General features: G+C 41.8%; 1 protein-coding gene across 1 annotated transcript in view; it reads right to left on the bottom strand.

Annotated features, from left to right (window-relative positions):
- LOC138983133 (platelet-derived growth factor receptor alpha-like) overlaps nucleotides 1-20801 on the bottom strand; it is a 60181-nt gene that overhangs the window by 30146 nt on the left and 9234 nt on the right. Inside the window, exons 4-7 of the mRNA XM_070356541.1 lie at nucleotides 19751-19789; nucleotides 16625-16764; nucleotides 6706-6922; nucleotides 5558-5742 (exon numbers count right to left, since the gene is read on the bottom strand). Coding sequence (XP_070212642.1) covers nucleotides 5558-5742; nucleotides 6706-6922; nucleotides 16625-16764; nucleotides 19751-19789 — 581 coding nt within the window. The remainder of the gene's footprint in view (nucleotides 1-5557; nucleotides 5743-6705; nucleotides 6923-16624; nucleotides 16765-19750; nucleotides 19790-20801) is intronic.

The following is a 20801-nucleotide window of genomic DNA, read 5'->3' as shown; positions in this document are numbered from 1 at the left end:
AGTGTGGATAATTAAATTGTTGTTGTTGTTGCTGCTGTCAGTTTCAATGCACCGTTCTTCTTGCAAACGCCAAGTTTGGCTTACTATTTTATATCTGCACAGGCTCTTACATGAGGTTAGGCCATCTATACACTTTGATACATACCAAACATTTACATTCTGACTGGGTCATGTGCAAAGTTGGAATGTTTGAATGAATACATTTTGCGGATTGATGCCAGTAGAAGTTAAACAAATTAATTGATCAAACATTCCAACACTTCAAAGTAAACACACGGGTTTTTGACAGCTGGTATATATGTTAAAGTGGAGGGATGGTCTTATTCCACGTAAAGCCTGCATGCCACATCTGAGACGGTGAGCGAAATCGTTTACACATAATATGCAATCATTGTTCATCATCATTTAAATTAAAACGTTCATACACAATGACACAACAAATGTTGTCGGAAACTCAAAAGAACACATGAAAGAATAAAACATGATCAATGCAGGAAAACGCGCCACTTGTACAGAGTGGGTTACAATTTCATTCCTTGTTTAATTTAGCCTTCACATTTCCCTTATCATATCTTATATTTTAACATCGTTCTGTTCTTGTCAGCTTGAAATGTTTGCAGTTTTTACTCACGAAACAGGTCAGTCTTCTGAAGTCAGTGCAACATCAAAGCTAAAATTTCACACATGAGATGCATTTTGATGATCAGCTCTACCGAAGTAATGCATTTAAACTGGCGCAAATTAATTTTCAAATGATGTTCAAGCAACAGCTAGCTTCCTTATAGACAGAGTGTCTAAGTTACAAAATATAGTCATCTCAGTATCCAACTTCATTACCTCTGTTTCTTTGCTTACTTAGAAGAACTTCTCAGAGTGTTTGTGGCATTCATCAAACAAGATCATACACATTAAAATATTGTCACTTCCTACTCATTGAATAATGTATTCATTGTATCTAATTATTCATGTTAAAGACCAGCACAAAATTGCAATCATTTAAATATGTCACTGACATAAAGTATTCTACCCGATCTGGAAAAAAAGAAGAAAATCATAAGTGCATGATTCAAATCACTGATGATATCTTGTAATTCGGTAGTGTTTCCAGTTAATCTTTTCTCTTTACATCTCACAATTCTTTTACTAGTTTATTTTGTAAGTAGAACACCAGGCCAAAACGTTGTTGGCTCCTTTTGTATGACATCACACATTTTTAAGGATTTGCTTGCTAACTTGCTTGTTTCTTAATTTGTTTAATGATCGCTCCAAATTACATTCCTTCCTTTATCTGGCACTCTTGTTCTCAACTTTCTCCCTCCCTCTTAGCGGTTTAGAGAGAGAGAGGGAGAGAGAGAGAGAGAGATAGGGAGAGAGAGAGAGAGAGAGAGAGAGAGAGAGAGAGATAGGGAGAGAGAGAGAGAGAGTGAGTGTGTGTGTGCAACTTTCTCCCTCCCTCTTAGCGGTTTAGAGAGAGAGAGAGGGAGAGAGAGAGAGATAGGGAGAGAGAGAGAGAGAGAGAGAGAGTGAGTGTGTGTGTGTGTTCGTGTGTGCGTATGCGTGTGTGTGTGAGAGATAGAGACTGAGAGAGAGAGAGAGAGTTGATCTATTATGTCTTGATTCCCTCATTTAATTTTCTGTTGTTGTATAGTGTAGAACTTAGACAGCTTCATGACATACCTGTGGTGCGGTTTTATGGTCGTTTAACTCTCCATCGGTGAACCATGCAATTATTTCTCTTCAACGATTGACTCGGTCTCTACTGACAATTAACTCTAAACTCCACAAAACACTACTTTTTTCAGTTCAGAAATGTCAGTCTCGCTCCCATAAATTGAAACACAAACTTAAATACATCCATACATCATTGTCTGTTACAAAGTTCCAGCTTTGCTTTAAAATGCACAATCATTATGAGGGACCTTTCCCAGTACATACCGACTGAGCCATCACTCAAATCTTCGACGACACTGACTCAGCCTATATGCTGCGTACATCTCCCCGGCCGGGCAGTTTTAGCTCTCGTAATGTGCGGAAGAACTGAGAGAAACGTTTGCGTTCCGCTTATGTTTGTCTTGTTTACTTGCCAAAATAATATTACATCGATCAACCACTTTCGCACTGTTACCATGCTCCCATGCTGGTTTGTTTACCACTTTCGAAGGTGAAGAGTTCACCGCGCCTGCGCAGTGACAGGGATTCCCCGTGACGTCACCTGAAAGTTATGACCTACTCTTTTAGTTGGTAACTAAGTAGTCTCGACCAAGTTCGCTCTCATGCATTGCAGGCTGACTAAATCTTTAGTTACGAACTGCTTAGTTCGAACCTACGTTTAGTTGCTAACTATAATAGTCTCCATTCATGCATTCCACTACAGGTGTACGAAATGTGTACTCCCTTGTCCCCTGTTAGTCTTGGGGGTGGAAGGGGTTGAGGGAGGGTGGCACGACATTCGTTTGCGCGAAATCACATATTGGCATTATCCCTTCGCCCGCATCCCATTTTCGCGTAGGCCTACGAGATTTTTACTGGAAGTGAAACAAGTCGCGTAAGGCGAAATTACTACATTTAGTCAAGCTGTGGAACTCACAGAATGAAACTGAACGTAGTCCGCCGCTAGTGCAAAAGGCAGTGAAAGTGACGAGCCTGTTTGGCGCGGTAGCGATTGCGCTGTGCTTCATAGCACGCTTTACTGTACCTCTCTTCGTTTTAACTTTCTGAGCGTGTTTTTAATCCAAACATATCATATCTATATGTTTTTTGGAATCAGGAACCGACAAGGAATAAGATGAAATAGTTTTTAAAACGATTTCGGAAATGTAATTTTGATCATAATTTTTATATTTTTAATTTTCAGAGCTTGTTTTTAATCCAAATATAACATATGAATATGTTTTTGGAATCAGAAAATGACGAAGAATAAGATGAAATTGTTTTTGGATCGTTTAATAAAAAAATAATTTTAATTACAAGTTTCCGATTTTTAATGACCAAACTCACTCATTAGTTTTTAAGCCACCAAGCTGAAATGCAATACCAAACCCCGGGCTTCGTCGAAGATTGCTTTGCCAAAATTTCAATCAATTTGATTGAAAAATGAGAGTGTGACAGTGCCGCCTCAACTTTTACAAAAAGCCGGATATGACGTCATCAAAGGTATTTATCGAAAAAATGAAAAATAATTCCGGGGATATCATACCCAGGAACTCTCATGTCAAATTTCATAAAGATCGGCCCAGTAGTTTAGTCTGAATCGCTCTACACACACACACAGACAGACACACACACACAGACAGACACACACACATACACCACGACCCTCGTCTCGATTCCCCCCTCTATGTTAAAACATTTAGTCAAAACTTGACTAAATGTAAAAATGGGGAGTGAACATTTTGTGGAGGGAGTAATTTTTTCGTGCCTTGGATGGTTCTTTTCTCGTACGAAATATGTACTCAGAGTAAGAATTTCGTACGAAATATTTACTCCGGAGTAAATTTTTCGTGGAGTAAAAATTTCGTGTTACACCGGCACCTTCCCCTTGGAGACTAGCATACGTACTTTGGTCAGAAGTTGAAATCATGTTACGCGAGCAGTAGTTTACCTTTTTAACCAAGAATGTTCAAACCTGGAAACTAATTTTATATATGGATGCCTTTTCAACACAACAGAGAGATACATGTGAATTCAGCGGAATACTTCACGATGCAATAGCTCAGACAGAATAAGAAAGAGAGAGAGCGAGATAGAGACACAGACGGACAGACTGACACACACACACAGACTGACTGGCAGAGAGAAAGGCTGTTACAGTCAAACACGCTTAAGCCGAACTCGCCCGGGGAATGACAAATCGTTTCGCTTATCCGAGTTTGTGCATATCCGAGTTCGGATAAGCCAAACCTTTCCGAGAAATTACCCTGCAGTGCGGCTTAAGCGAGTTTTTTCAGGATAAGTTGTAAAATCACTTCGAATGTTTCTCTCTCTCTCTCTCTCTCTCTCTCTCTCTCTCTCTCTCTCTCTGTCTCTCTCTGTCTCTCTCTCTCTCTCTCTCTCTCTCTCTCTCTCTCTCTCTCTCTCTCTCTGCGTGTGTGTGTGTGTGTGTGTGTGTGTGTGTGTGTGTGTGTGTGTGTGTGTGTGTGTGTGTGTGTCACTGTGTATGTGAGTCACAGTGTGTGTGTGTGTGTGTGTGTGTGTGTTTAAATGAATAAGATCAAAACAGTGACAAGTTACACGAGCTTTCTTCAGTGGGGCTTTATGAATACCTCAAAGCCAACTGTAAAAATAAATGGTGAAAACAGTGACACATCACAGAAACAAAATCAAAGATTCCACAAGCAACTACGCTTTTGTTAGAAAAGGATTCCAAGTAAATCATAATACATGTAATGTTTAATGAAACCCTCTCCATTAAAGAAAGTAAAGAAACAAAATTAGACAATTTGTCTCTGTGGTCATAAATCAAGATCAAATCTCCGTAAACATAGATTGTAGGCAAATGTTTTGTTTCGCTGCATGTTTATTGTGGTTTGATCTTCACCACTCGCTCAAAATAAGCACATACATTCCTCAGGTAGATTTGCTCTTCACAAAGATCTCTTTCTTCCACACGTCATCAGTTTCCCCGCATACTCAAAAACAGGTGACGTGTTCGTTTTCGTAGGATAATTATAGCCGTGACGAAATATGTTTATCTTCCTGACGTGTTTTTCAAGCAAAAAAAAAAAAAAATCTCTCCGACAGTGTTTAGAGTTTGGCTTATCTGTCAAAATCACGTTTGAGATATCCGTGTTTGAGTTAGCTATTTTTTGACAGAGTTTGGCTTATCCGAATTAGAAATAGTCTTACAAAGAGGGGGGTCTGGCGGGGAATTGGTTTTGGTTTCAGATATCCGAGTTTTTTGCTTAAGCGTGTTTCGTTTAGGCGAGTGCGGCTGTATTCTTTGCTAAGGCACACAACGTTTCCCTAACAGCTTCACAGACGACAGACACACAGAACAGACATACAAACATGTACAGATAAACAGACAGACAGGCGAACACACCGTTCATGCATTTGCAGAGAGGGGAAACAACATAAATGACAGCAACACGTTTGTTTGTTTGTTTGCTTAACGCCCAGCCGACCACGAAGGGTCATATCAGGGCGGTGCTGCTTTGACATATAACGTGCGCCACACACAAGACAGAAGTCGCAGCACAGGCTTCATGTCTCACCCAGTCACATTATTCTGACACCGGACCAACCAGTCCTAGCACTAACCCCATAATGCCAGATGCCAGGCGGAGCAGCCACTAGATTGCCAATTTTAAAGTCTTAGGTATGACCCGGCCGGGGTTCGAACCCACGACCTCCCGATCACGGGGCGGACGCCTTACCACTAGGCCAACCGTGCCGGTACACCAACACGTAAAAGGACAGCTTTTTTCTTGAAAGTAAATGCGACCACATACAAAAATAAAGCTGAAAAATCACCATTCTAACCGAAGCAAAAAATAAAAACTTAAACAAGTAAATGCAACCAAACACCCAAAATACTGAAAAAGATCACATAGCCCACCTTCAGCCTGTTGTTTCTGAGAAAACTCCTCAGGTCTCCCAGTGGACAGTAGTGCATGACAAGACAGGGTCTCTGTGAGCCCGTGACACACGCTATGATAGACACGATGTTCTGGTGCTGACCCAGTTGCTTCATGGCCTCGATCTCCAACATCAGGTTCCGGTGCTCATCAGGTGTTGCGTGCTCTTCGCGATTGAAACGGGGAAAAAATAGAACATCATGAACACATTTAGCAGGTGTCCTCGTCGTCATTGATGTCGTCGTCGTCTTCAATGTCGTCGTCGTCATCGTCATTGTCATCATCACCATCATCATCATCACCATCATCATCATCAATGAACCTCAAATGTGTTGTCGTTTTCGCAACTGTTGACCTTTTAGTTTGTTTGTTTGCTTAACGCCCAGCCGACCACGAAGGGCCATATCAGGGCGGCGGTGCTGCTTTGACATATAACGTGCACCACACACAAGACAGAAGTCGCAGCACATGCAGGCTTCATGTCTCACCCAGTCACATTATTCTGACACCGGACCAACCAGTCCTAGCACTAACCCCATGATGCCAGACGCCAGGCGGAGCAGCCACTAGATTGCCAATTTTAAAGTCTTAGGTATGACCCGGCCGGGGTTCGAACCCACGACCTCCCGATCACGGGGTGGACGCCTTACCACTAGGCCAACCGTGCCGGTAACTGTTGACCTTCCCTACCATATTTGTATGTGTATCGTTAGTATCGACAACAAAAAAGATAATTGCAACCCCACACCCCCATCACCGTATCCACAATCCGTCTGTACGTATTACCACTACTTACAGCATCTTTTTTTAACGTAACAATTGTTATAATTTGCATATATTGCTATTATTATCCATTTTCATTGGTACTTGACGGTCGTCACAAGCCGCAGTGTATATCACTTTTGAAAACCGTAAACAACCTTTTAGACATGATTAAAAACATATCATCTACCAATAAACCCTACACTCTTTTCAACACTTAATTAAGCATCCGAAACGGAAATCGTTTAACAAAAAATACTCCGCTCCATAAAACAACGTGTTCACCCTGCAAATCGTGGTTGTTGTTGTTGTTTTTTGCAATTTGCACGCTTTTCTTTCTCGTCAAAGTAGAATATAACTGAAACACCTTTTAGGATTTTGACGGCGACCACCTTGCTCCCCGAAGAGCGACCTCCCACGGGCACGAGAGACAGGTCGAGGTCAGCCTTCACAACCTTGCCGAAGGCGCCCTCTCCGATGACCTCGGTTAAGTGCAGGGAGTCTGGACTGATCTCGTACTCATCTGGGAGCAGCAGCTGAGCCTCGTCCTTGCTGACTGCACACTCGTAGATGGGGTTGATTTCCTGCAGGGAGAGGACATGGAGAGAGTGATTTCCTGCAGGGAGAGGACATGGAGAGAGTGATTTCCTGCAGGGAGAGGACATGGAGAGAGTGATTTCCTGCAGGGAGAGGACATGGAGAGAGTGATTTCCTGCAGGGAGAGGACATGGAGAGAGTGATTTCCTGCAGGGAGAGGACATGGAGAGAGTGATTTCCTGCAGGGAGAGGACATGGAGAGAGTGATTTCCTGCAGGGAGAGGACATGGAGAGAGTGATTTCCTGCAGGGAGAGGACATGGAGAGAGTGATTTCCTGCAGGGAGAGGACATGGAGAGAGTGATTTCCTGCAGGGAGAGGACATGGAGAGAGTGAACTTATTTCAGAAGGAAACAGACAAGCTTTTGACATTCACTATGTGTTCAAGTGACACGATGGTCTAGTATATCCGACGGTAACACCTGGTGATTTGTAAGAAGCATTCGAGAAGGAAGGTATCTTTTATATTCGAAACGCCGAAATTGAGTTAAAGGTTATTGCCGCCGATATGATCATTCCTTTATCTAGTAGTGTGGTACAGGTCAACATGCACTCATTTTCCTTGGAGAAACAACCGGTACAATTATAAAAAGCAGCATGCACACAAATGTCCGATAAAACTCAGTCTTTTCAGTCAAGCCAAGTCGTCGGCGATCTCTTTCTGTAATTTAAAGCTGTGGCATTATAACTAAAATGAGCAAAACAAGTATTGCATCCATTTTCGTACCCCAACTAAAATATTCATCCCCGTGTCATTTTCTTCAAACTTTATATGCCATTAAAGGCCCTTCACTTTGCTACCTGGCACACTTTTCGGATCAAAGATTTCTGTTTTAAGTATCACGTGACCTCAGCCAAAGGGAGGGTACCCCCAAAATCGACCTGACAATAACGTCAGGTACCAATTAAAAAATCGACAAAAATTCAGAATAGGCGCAGCTTGGCAACTTTTGCATACGAGAAGAAAGTAAATCGTTTATCTATCCAGAACAGGTAGTTTTGTTTTGCTATCTGGCGTATATCTTGTGTTATGTCAGTTCTACTGATGCAGTGTTGAGCGCTTGAGCAGTAGAAAACGAGAGGTTTTTGCGTCTATTTTGAGGGGTACCACAGACCTGTCAAGATTACAACACTAGCTAGAGAGCGGACAATATGACAATAAACTGCTAAAAAATACGGTCCACGTGACAAAAAGCAGCAAAAAGTAGGTTAAAACAGTCAATGGAACAAATCAATGCAACACGCGATCACGACAAAAAGGAGGTTTAAACAAGAGGTCAATACCAAATGCAGCAACAGAAAGGCCAATTTAAAAGCAGCAACAAAAAGGCTTATACAGAAGGAAGCGAAAGACCACTGAAGCTGCATTTCCTGAACATGTAAATATGAATAAACATTGTTTAAACCAAAGACCGCTGAAGACGACAAGAAGCAGGTTAAACAAGAAGAGCAAACGCTCGATCGAGTCACTTTCGCAGTTCTGAATATTATATGAGGCATCAGATGGACAGGAAGAAATTGCTATTCACAACACAATGAGTCACGTTCACATAAAATTTGAGCCTGGTCACTTTTATAGTTTCCGAGAAAAGCCCAACGTTAAGTTGTGTGTTGCCGAACAGAAAAGGCTAGTTATCTCCCTTGTTTTTCTGATAACGTTCGTAAAAGGCTACAGATGTAAATACTTTGATGTAAAGAATAATCCTACAAAGTTTCAATCACATCCGATGAACTTTGTCAAAGATATAAAATGTCTAATTTTTCCTTTGACGCTGACCTTGAAAAAGGTCAAAGGTCAACGAAACCATCGTTAAAGTGTAGAGGTCATTGGAGGTCACGACTAAACAAAATATGAGCCCGATCGCTTTGATAGTTTCCGAGAAAAGATATAAAATGTCTAATTTTTCCTTTGACGCTGACCTGTGACCTTGAAAAAGGTCAAAGGTCAACGAAACCATCGTTAAAGTGTAGAGGTCATTGGAGGTCACGACTAAACAAAATATGAGCCCGATCGCTTTGATAGTTTCCAAGAAAAGTCCAACGTTAAGGTGGTGTCTACGGACGGCCGGCCGGCCGGCCGGACAGACTAACACTGACCGATTACATAGAGTCACTTTTTCTCAAGTGACTCAAAAACGGTCAAAACAAAACCCAGCTTAAGAACAGCCAATCAAAAAGCAGGAAAAGAAAGAACGACCACAATGACAATAAGTTAAAGAAGACAATACAACCAAAAGAACGTTCAAGCTTACAAAACGAAGCTACAGAACTTTCAATACTAAAAGAAGCAAAAGAACTGCCAATACAAAAAGAAGTAGAAGACAGTCAAGATGACAAAAAAAAAAGAACGGGTAAGTCAAATAAAGAAGCTAAACAGTCCAGATGACAAAAGTAGCTAGAGAACGAGCGATATAAAAAGCTGCAAAAGAACAGCCAACATTACAAAACGCAACCGAAGAACGGTCAAGACAACAAAAAAGCAGCCCAAAACGGTCAAAATGACAACAGGCAGCAAAAGAGCGGTCAGAATGACAAAAAAGCGACAAAACAACTGTCAAAATGACAACGCGGAGTTACAAAACGTTCACGAAACTGAAAGAAAATGGACACAGTTTTTGCTTCAGCATTTCAAATCTCCTGTCAGGAACATAATTGCATGGCTATTCCAGCTTTCGGAAGTAAACCAAAAAGTTAGCTGTGGCAACACAACATGCTATAATGACGTTTAAAGAGGCCAAATATCATTGGCGCCGCGAGCGTTTCTCCTAGAAATACCCCTTCCACTAGCGAAAATATTTAAATCAGATTAAGATTCACCACTCTCGACAGGAAGCAGTGAGGCAGGTAGTGCACGATTATTACATGCATAAGCAGGGGTGGTGGTGATAGGGGGAGGGGTTGTCGAATAGGGGAGGTGGATCTTCTCGAATAGCTAGGTTAATGTATCCGCGATGATTCAAATGCATAACGGTTTACCTTTGATGGTAAATACCCTTTACCTGAACAAGAAATGTGTTTGCCGTTCCCCTTAATACCTTATGGACCTTTGTGTGGTGTTTTAAAGACAACATTAAATAAAATGTTTTACCTTAATCGTAACACATATAACTCTTCCAGTAAGTTAAGAACCAGAAAAGAATTCAATTTTTGTCAGCGAGGCATTTTGCTACAGTGCATTATTTTGACAGTGTGTCAGCTTTTAAACACAAACGTGTAAGCACCGTTCATGGCCAAAACCCTGTTGAAGCATTACACGTTCTTGCCCTGGAATGGTTTGCGTCAATTGCATTTGACTTTGAAACCCACCCCATTCCCCCAAAAGCAGAATCTTTCTGCGTGTTTGGTTGGTGCAATATAACGGTCTGCCAAAAGCAACGCTCACAATCCTTTTGTGAACTAAAAGAAACCGACAAGTTTCAATTAAATTGTTTGACCCTCGATTTTTAGCAATACATTTTCTTGAATGGCCCTCCACTTTTTTGGAAGAGTATATGTATATGACATAGTGTACACGACCACACATTAACAGTTTGGTTATTCGTAAACCAAACCAAACCAAACCAAACCAAATTCTCGGGACTCGAGAGCCTCGATTCGTAAGCGAGACCAAACGATAATATCCAAACTGTCTGAACTTAGTCTCAGGTTTTCTGAATGTGAGGCACTGGTACTCCTAAACCAAGACAATAGCCAAATCTCATGTCCTCCCCTACGGATAAGACAATAAACAAACTGCACGGATAAGGAATAATCATGCAGCTCTCAACTACAAGAAAATTGCTGCTGGAAGCAGCCCCATACAAAAATGAAGGCTTACAAAAATCTGGCATGTAGAAGGTCACACAGTTAGCTTTGCCATGATTGAGTTACGAGACCTTATCGCCTGGAATAATTTAAACGCTTTTTCCTGCTGCAATTTTCAATGTGACAAAGAATTTGAGCTGTGTTCTTGGTAACTTTGGTGATTAGATGCAAGCCATAAGCCTGGTTTTAGTATAACTGAGTTATAAGTATAACGAACAGGCATTGATCATATTAATGACAAAGAACCACAGAGTGACAAAGAAGTAACCTTCTGAACATTTTCTGTTGTACGTTTATAGATTTTTGTCTGCGTGTCTGTGTCAACTGGCTAGGATGGTATCACATAAACGTACGTGTTTTGAAGTAGTACGATACCTTCCTTTTTGTGTAAACAATCATGTAAACAACAATAGATCTGTCCAGGACCGCGACACGGTGGCCTAGTGGTAAGGCGTCCGCCCAGTGAGCGGGAGGTCGTGGGTTCGAACCCCGGCCGGGTCATACCTAAGACTTTGAAATTGGCAATCTAGTGGTTGCTCCGCCTGGCGTCTGGCATTATGGGGTTAGTGCTAGGACTGGTTGGTCCGGTGTCAGAATAATGTGACTGGGTGAGACATGAAGCCTGTGCTGCGACTTCTGTCTTGTGTGTGGCGCACGTTAAATGTCAAAGCAGCACCGCTCTGATATGGCCCTTCGTGGTCGGCTGGGCGTTAAGCAAAAAAAAAAAAATTTAAAAAAAAAATCTGTCCAGGCTTTTACATGGGACGAGGATATCCTTTCACTTGGAAACACGCCTAACGTCAACAGCCTGGCTGTTTTCTGCGCAGAGTGGATTTTTGTGTGTGCTGGTCTTCTTCTTCTTCTTTGTTCATGGGCTCAAACTCCCACGTTCACTCATGCTTTTGCACGAGTGGATTTTTGTGTGTGCTGGTCTTCTTCTTCTTCTTCGTTCATGGGCTCAAACTCCCACGTTCACTCATGTTTTTGCACGAGTGGATTTTTGTGTGTGCTGGTCTTCTTCTTCTTCTTCGTTCATGGGCTCAAACTCCCACGTTCACTCATGTTTTTGCACGAGTGGATTTTTGTGTGTGCTGGTCTTCTTCTTCTTCTTCGTTCATGGGCTCAAACTCCCACGTTCACTCATGTTTTTGCACGAGTGGATTTTTGTGTGTGCTGGTCTTCTTCTTCTTCTTCGTTCATGGGCTCAAACTCCCACGTTCACTCTTGTTTTTGCACGAGTGGGATTTTACGTGTATGATCGTTTTGTCCCCGCCATTCAGGCAGCCATACGCCACTTTTGGGGGAAACAGGCTGGGTATTTTCGTGTTTCTATAACCCACCGAACTCTGACATGGATTACAGGATCTTTTCCGTACGCACTTAGTCCTGTGCTTGCGTGTAGACACGAAGTGGGGTAAGGCACTACCAGGTCTGCACAGAAGTTGACCTGGGAGATCGGACAAATCTCCATCTTAAACCCACCAGGCGGTCGCGGCCGGGATTTGAACTCACGGCTTTCCGATTAGGAGGCCGATGTCTTATCCACTAGGCCACTGCGCCCGTCTTTTTGCTAGTCTAATGTCGCAGTTTAGCACAGGTGTCAGTTCAGAAGTTAATTGCGGAAAACAAATTCTCACCTTACACTTAACCCGTTGTACTGTACATTATTAGCAATTGTCAAATTGGAAGGATGCTTTTATCCATTGTAAAATCCTGGACGGATCTGTGGTGATTTGTAGGATTGTTTACACGGATATGACGGTATCCTCAATTGAATACGACCACAGGGTCAGCCAGGGATCCACAAATCACACAGCTGGGTCATCGTGGCATTCATATAAACCTGTGCGGTGTAGGAAACGTCAGACTTTCTGTTTGCTTTATCGACTGGGCTATATTAACTGGGACAGGATGAACAGTCCAAGAAAACTAGACGAGACAGGTCATGCGCAATGTATGTCACAGAACAAGTGCAGGCCGGTTAAACACCAGTGATAAGGTCGCTTTACTGTGACAAAAGGGCAGACCGGTGCAATTTCAAACTACGCTACTTACACGGTAATCCAATCTGTTACGAATACAGCATAAACCTGCAGAAAACTTGACACTGTAGAAAGAATGAACTCTGTTAAGTTATGAATACCTGTACCATTACCAGGCAGGTTAAAGTGTAGTAGAAACGAACTTTTTCACCTTCACGACGGCGAGCTACAGTTTACAGAAATACAGAACTACCAAGGCTGTCGTTTGGCGTCGGCTGTCCAATTAACGTTCAAATTCACTTCAAATCGCCCAAACCTGTGCCGTCATTTTGGCAGCCACCACCTTTTTCCTACGGGGGAGCGGTGAGGCTTAACCTTCCGAAAATTGTTAAAACTTTTAGAACATTAATTTGCCGAAGAGAAAACAGTAGCCTTTGGCAGTAAGTCCATCTGTGTCTGAGCGATGCATGCACACATACAACTGAGCTACGATTGTTTGAGTTTATCGCTGAAAATCCATCTGCCTTTTTGAGATATGAATTTAACCCCAGAAAGTCCATCTTGTACTCAAAAAGATGCATCCATGGTCTGTGAAAAGTTTCTAATATTTCCTTGAAAGATCTGAAAGACGGATACGATCATAGCTATTTGCATTGTGGAAGAGTGTCAAGGCGGTCGGTGTCAGTGTGCTCTCTATATTGATCACCGCTAAGCTCGAATAAGCTTGCCTAAATGCAAATGTATCTCTGAGGGCTCGATTCCACAAAAGTGAAGCGGCAGAAGTGCAAAGCAACCTCCCCTGCAAAAGCCATTTAATTCCTTCATTTGTCCTAGCTAATCCGTCAACGATTTGTTTACACACACACACACACAAGCACTTACGAACGCACGCACGCTTACTCAACACCCTCCTCGGCCCCCCCCCCCCCCCCCCACACTCTCAGCCCTCACAGTGATACCGTTCTCCTCGAGGACAGCGTCAGTAGGAGTAGGTCAACATTGCGTTTTACGTTAGCCTGTATTAAATTCACCAGGCGTCTCTACGAAACAACGTACTTTTGTTTCCCTAAACGGAGAACCGACCCAATATCGCTGCATCCACAGCTACAGTATTCTCCAGTTACCCCGCTACAAATGCAGTGGGCATATTTGACTAATTGGGTGGATGAAGGACCACTTCGGCATGAAAATGGTTGACGCTGCGCTCTCACAGACCTCTCTGTAGAACGATCTACTTTAAGTGACTAACGCTAGGCGGACAGATGACCGCCTCAACATGAGTTTTGTCTCTCTACACAGCAGATTTTAGAAGTTCTAGTGACTCCTGCCCCATAACCAAGTTTGCTGACGACACTGGACTGACCGGACTGCTGACTGATGACGACGACTCTGACTACAGGCAGGAGGTAGATAGGTTTGTGGGGTGGTGTGAAAACAACTATTTAGAGCTTAATGTGGGGAAGACAAAGGAAATGATAATAGACAACAGGAGGGGGGAACATGTACACAGGGAGATAGTGATCAAGGGGGAGGTCGTAGAGAAGGTAGAGCAGTATAAGTATTTGGGGGTGATTATAGACAATAAGTTGACATGGAAACCAAACTCTGATGCCCTTGTGAAGAAACTCCACTCTCGCCTGTACTTTTTGAGAAAACTCAGGTCTTTTAACATCAGACAAGAAATCCTTCAGATGTTTTACACTTCAACGTGCAATAGTGTGTTGTACTTTGACTCCGTGTGTTGGGGTGGCAACATCAACAAGCAAGACAGGGATAGATTAGATAAATTCATCAGGAAAGCAAGTGGGGTGGTTGGGAGGAAGCAGGACAATTTCACATCAACACATGAACGACGACTGACTGACAAGGTACAGAAGATTTTGGCTGACGACTCGCACCCACTCAGACCGGAATTTGACAGTAGACGGACAGACAGGAGCAACAGATTCAGACAACCAACCGCAAGATCCACACGCTACAGAAATTCGTTCATTCCATCTGCAATTCACATCTTCAATTCTCAGGTGGGGCGGTAGATGCTGGTGTTGTCGCTCTGATGCACGGGGTCAGTGTTCTGTATTGTTTCAGTATTGTTGATTTTGTTTTGCATGATTATATACTCTTATTCTACTCTCTTAGACAATATGTGATAACCGGCAAGGTGCTGACTTTCGTTTGTGCATTGTTGATGGTGAATGCATGTTAATTTATTTTTAATATACTTTCTTATGTGATAACCAATGTGCTGTATTTTCTCAGGACAAAGAACAAATGTTTATTTTGAATGTTTTATGTATGTTATTATTACGGACACAAACGCTCAGCAATGCAATTTCTCTTTTAGAGATTAATAAAGTTATTGTATTGTATTGTATTGTATTGTATTGTATTGAGTGGGATCAGCACTCCGTTCAACGCTAAACTCTACAAGAAAATTGGTTGATTAAAATCAACATGGCCGAAGTAATGTTTTCATAAAAGAAGCGGTATTAAATTGTACGGGCACATGTTGAATTTGGGTTACATGTGTTGCTGAGTATTTGAAAATCCGTAGGCATAAAAACATGCAAAGAAGAGTGATAGGTCCCTGTTGTGAATATGGTAAAGTGGATAAATTGATTACTTATGTTTCACACTAGTTTTGCTGTTACAGCAGTCCCTCTCATGAACGGATACCCTTGGGCCAGTGCAAACCTGTCAGTACATTGCAGGTGGCCGGTCACGGGAGCCCCCCCCCCCCCCCCCCCATCACACACACTCAGGCACACTGACGGACTGAGTGAGTCTTTGCTACTGGTGAACGAGCTCGACTTGTCCTAAAACAATAAGGTCAAACTACTACAACTTATAACTGAAAGGAAAATAACTGTCCTGTAAATGTGACGTTAAATCAACGGTGTCAGAAAAAGAGAGATAAAAGAAATCCTCAAATTCCTGAGGATACAGGCACCCCATGAAAGCAGCCACGAACATACTCACACATGCTTGTGCAGATACTTTGCAAAAATATGAATTGAAAACCTGCATATGTGGTAATTTCTTTTTTTTGTGTGTGGCTTTAATTTATTGAATACTTCAGGCAGTGACTTTCCCCTGTCCAGTTTTCTCTTTCGTCTCTCTTACCCCTCGCTTACCCACCCCCCAGCCCCTTACCCTCCACTCCCTTTACCCAGCCCCGACAGCACAATTTTGTAATCTGCAAGGCAGAGTACACATTTTCTAAAAGGAAGACTACTCCTCTTTAATTATATCCAGAGATCTTCCAGCTGTCTCCACCAATAGCCAAGTGGTCGAGTCTTATACCCCCTTTCCACACAACCGTTCTAGGTCCCGTTCCCTCTCTCTTAAACCTCTATCCTTGAAAAATAAAGTTTCATCATCTCTCTCTTCACTAGGCGGACGGGGGACAGACTCAGCTACGCCGTCGTGAGACATCTACAGTCTCGTGTGCAAGAAAACTCTCTGTCACACGACTAACTCGTAATAGCGGGTACTGTAATATGATTATTGGATGACGTCATAAATCCTTCGTTGCCTAGCGTAGGTGACCTAAATGAGTCAACACTGCGCTCTTACCTGAACCGTATAAGATTGACCTCTCTGCAGAACGAGAAAGAAGACCCCCTCAATCTGAATGGGGTCAAAACCACAGGCAATTGACATCAGGTGGGCTGGGGCCTGTGGGCTGGGGCCTGTGTGTTGGATGGCGTGCTCTCAAGACTAAAACTAAAGTAAGAGTAGGAGAGAAGAACTTCCCTCACCATAAGCACGTGACATCCAACACACAAGCCCCGCCCACCTCATTCTGCGGTCAATAATAACAATAACAATAAAAATAACAGCAATTTATTGTCCATTAAAATATTACATAAAAATGGAAAATTTTCTTCTATGCTAGACTGACCTCTCTATGAAGCACCTCCCCAATGAGCACGCTCTTGGTGGACCTGATCCGCCAGCGGTAGCACAGACACACGGCCACAGCGATGAAGCCCAGGAGGGCAGGGGCCAGTATGGCGTACAGCACTGCTTTGTCCTCCGCCTCTGTTGAACAGAGAGACACTTGGATAACAGAAAGAAGAGAGGAAGGAAGTAAAGTAGGAAAGCAGGAAAGAAAGGGGGAGGCAAGAAATTCGAAAGTAAAGGAAGGATGGAGGGAAGAAAGAAGGACAGAAGGCAGAAGGAAAGTAGAAAAGAAGGAAGGAAAGGAAAGAGAGAACGAAAAGGAAACAAAAAACAGAAATAAATGACGTATTGTTTAGGCACACGGAGAAAAGAACGCAAGGAAGAAAGGAAGGAAATCAGAAAGAAAGGAAAGAAATGAAGGCAGAAAAGAAACAAGTCGCGTAAGGCGAAATTACTACATTTAGTCAAGCTGTGGAACTCACAGAATGAAACTGAACGCACTGCATTTTTTCACAATGACCGTAGTCCGCCGCTTGTGCATAACGGAGTGAAACTGACGAGCCTGTTCAGCGCGGTAGTGGTTTCGCTGTGCTGCATAGCACGCTTTTCTGTACCTCTCTTCGTTTTAACTTTCTGAGCGTGTTTTTAATCCAAACATATCATATCTATATGTTTTTGGAATCACGAACCGACAAGGAATAAGATGAAATTGTTTTTAAATCGATTTCGGAAATTTAATTTTGATCATAATTTTTATATTTTTAATTTTCAGAGCTTGTTTTTAATCCAAATATAACATATTTATATTTTTTGGGAATCAGGAAATGATGTAGAATAAGATTAACGTAAATTTGGATCGTTTTATATGAACAAAAAATTATTACAATTTTCAGATTTTTAATGACCAAAGTCATTAACTAATTTTTAAGCCACCAAGCTGAAATGCAATACCGAAGTCCGGCCTTCGTCGAAAATTGCTTTACAAAAATTTTAATCAATTTGATTGAAAAATGAGGGTGTGACAGTGCCGCCTCAACTTTTACAAAAAGCCGGATATGACGTCATCAAAAGTATTTATCGAAAAAAAAGAAGAAAAAAAGTCCGGGGATATCATTCCCAGGAACTCTCATGTAAAATTTCATAAAGATCGGTCCAGTAGTTTGGTCTGAATCGCTCTACACACGCACACACACACACACACACACACACACACACACACACACACACACACACACACACAAACACACACACACACACACATACACCACGACCCTCGTCTCGATTCCCCCTCTATGTTAAAACATTTAGTCAAAACTTGACTAAATGTAAAAAGAATAAGAAGGAAGTAAGGAGGAGAAAAGAAGAAGGAAAGGCAGAAGGTGGGAAGAAAAGAAAGGAAGGTATGAAACAAAGAAGAAGAAAATAAGGTTAAACAAGTTGCGTAAGGCGAAATTACTACATTTAGTCAAGCTGTCGAACTCACAGAATGAAACTGAACGCACTGCTTTTTTCACCAAGACCACATACTCGTATTTTCGTCAGTCCACCGCTCGTGGCAAAGGCGGTGAAATCGACAAGCCATGCAGAATAGTGCGGTAGTGGTCGCGCTGAGCAGGATAACACGCTTTTCTGTATGTCTATTCTTTTTAGCTTACTGAGTTTGTTTTTAATCCAAACATATCATATCTATATGTTTTTGGAATCAGGGACCGACAAGGAATAAGAGGAAATTGTTTTTAAATCGATTTCGGAAAATTAATTTTAATCATAATTTTCATATTTTTAATTTTCAGAGCTTGTTTGTCATCCAAATATAGCATATGTATATGTCTTTGGAATCAGAAAATGACGAAGAATAAGATGAAATTGTTTTTGGATCGTTTAATAAAAAAGAATTTAATTACAAGTTTCTGATTTTTAATGACCAAACTCATTCACTAGTTTTTAAGCCATCAAGCTGAAATGCAATACCAATGTCCGGTGTAACACGAGAAAATTACTCCCACGAGATTTTTACTCTGGAGTAAACATTTCGTACGAAAACGTTACTCCCTTTACAAAAAAAGCACTCCCCCATTGCACGAGAAAATTACTCCCCAAGACAGGTGAGTTCCGAGAAAACATGTCGTACAAAATTGTTACTCCCCTGACGAATAAATAACGAATAAATTACTTCACCCCAACACGAGCAATTTAACTTCCCATTGCCAGGTGTACGAAATTTTTACTCCCTTGTCCCCTGTTAGTCTTGGTGGTGGAAGGGGTGGAGGGAGGGTAGCGCGACATTTGTGTGCGCGAGATCACTTATTGACATTATCCCTTCGCCCGCATCCCATTTTTGCGTACGAGATTTTTACTGGAAGTAAAAAAAATGGGGAGTAAAAATTTCGTGGAGGGAGTAATTTTTTCGTGCCTTGGGGAGTTCTTTTCTCGTACGAAAAGTGTACTCGGAGTAAGAATTTCGTACAAAATATTTACTCCGGAGTAAAATTTTTCGTGGAGTAAAAATTTCGTGTTACACCGGCCTTCGTCGAAGATTGCTTTGCCAAAATTTCAATCAATTTGATTGAAAAATGAGGGTGTGACAGTGCCGCCTCAACTTTTACAAAAAGCCGGATATGACGTCATCAAAGGTATTTATCGAAAAAAAGAAAAAACATTCGGGGATATCATTCCCAGGAACTCTCATGTCAAATTTCATAAAGATCGGTCCAGTAGTTTAGTCTGAATCGCTCTACACACACACACGCACAGACAGACAGACAGACCGACAGACACAGTCACACGCACACACACACACACACACACACACACACACACACACACACACACACACACACATACACCACGACCCTCGTCTCGATTCCCCCTCCTCTATGTTAAAAAATTTAGTCAAAACTTGACTAAATGTAAAAAAGAAGAAAGGAAAGTACTGTCATTCAAAAGGGTATATATATAGATATACTTCCACAAATAGATCATTCAAAACTGAGAGACAGACAGACAGGCAGACAGACAGACGGACGGACGGTCGGTCAGAAGGATGGACAGAGAGACAGACAGACATACAGACGCGGGGGAAAAACAGGGTAGACTATCAAACACTTTTACATGAGCATCTTACCCGGCTCTGCACTGTCATAGTATTCAGCATAGCCGTTGCCTGGACAATAGAAATAAGAACACAGTTTCATATCTTAACATTGTTTTCTGTCATGTATATTTTTGAGTTCCGAAGCGCTATAAAAGTTTATGGAACGTTCTAGAAAGTTAGGTTTTGTGGTCCTGTAAATACGCACACACACGGACAGACAGGCATTTGCCATCACATGGACCCACGTTTATAGAAACGTGAGCGAATGATCAAAACAAATCAAACAAGCTTATAGATACTTATTTCAGATTTTTTGGGTACGAATGTTTTATATTCCAGGAAAAGCTTTAATCATTCTTGAATAAAGTTTAATTTGTCTAAAGGTTAAGATGCATCAGAGAACAATTGGTTTGATTATTACACGGAAATAATCTTGATATCATGGTTAAAAATCTTGTTCCCTGGCCCTCACTGATTAAAATAATGAATATAGTAATTTTAGATACCCTTCTTCCTCCATCAAAGATACAAATTAACCAATGTAAGTAGAGGTGTTTTACAGGAACTATACCACAGACACACAGACACACTGACAGACACCCACACACACACACGCACGCACGCACGCACCCACGCACGCACGCACGCACGCGCACACACACACACGCACTCGCACAACACGCTTTCCACCAATACTAAGCCTTGGAGAATGATAGAGTGACTCAGACACGCAAGCGAGTGGAATTGCAGAAAATGTAAGCGCCAAGAGTGTGTCAAAATTCTGAACCTTTGATGCCTACCACAACGACGACAAAAGCAACTGGCTTGACGTGGTATTCAAAATACAAACGTACCAAGAGTGATATAATCGGTGTAATCCAGACTACTGATCAAAATCCAAACGTACAAAGAGTGATAAAATTGGTGTAATCCAGACTAGTGTTCAAAATACAAACGAACCGAGAGTGATAGAATCTGTGTAATCCAGACTAGTGATCAAAATACAAACGTAGAAAGAGGAATAAAATTGGTGTAATCCAGACTAGTGTTCAAAATACAAACGTACAAAGAGTGATGAAAT

The sequence above is a fragment of the Littorina saxatilis genome, linkage group LG12 (assembly GCF_037325665.1).
Source record: "Littorina saxatilis isolate snail1 linkage group LG12, US_GU_Lsax_2.0, whole genome shotgun sequence".
In the NCBI taxonomy this organism is placed as follows: Eukaryota; Metazoa; Mollusca; class Gastropoda; order Littorinimorpha; family Littorinidae; genus Littorina; species Littorina saxatilis.
This window is presented reverse-complemented; position numbering and strand designations above follow the sequence as displayed.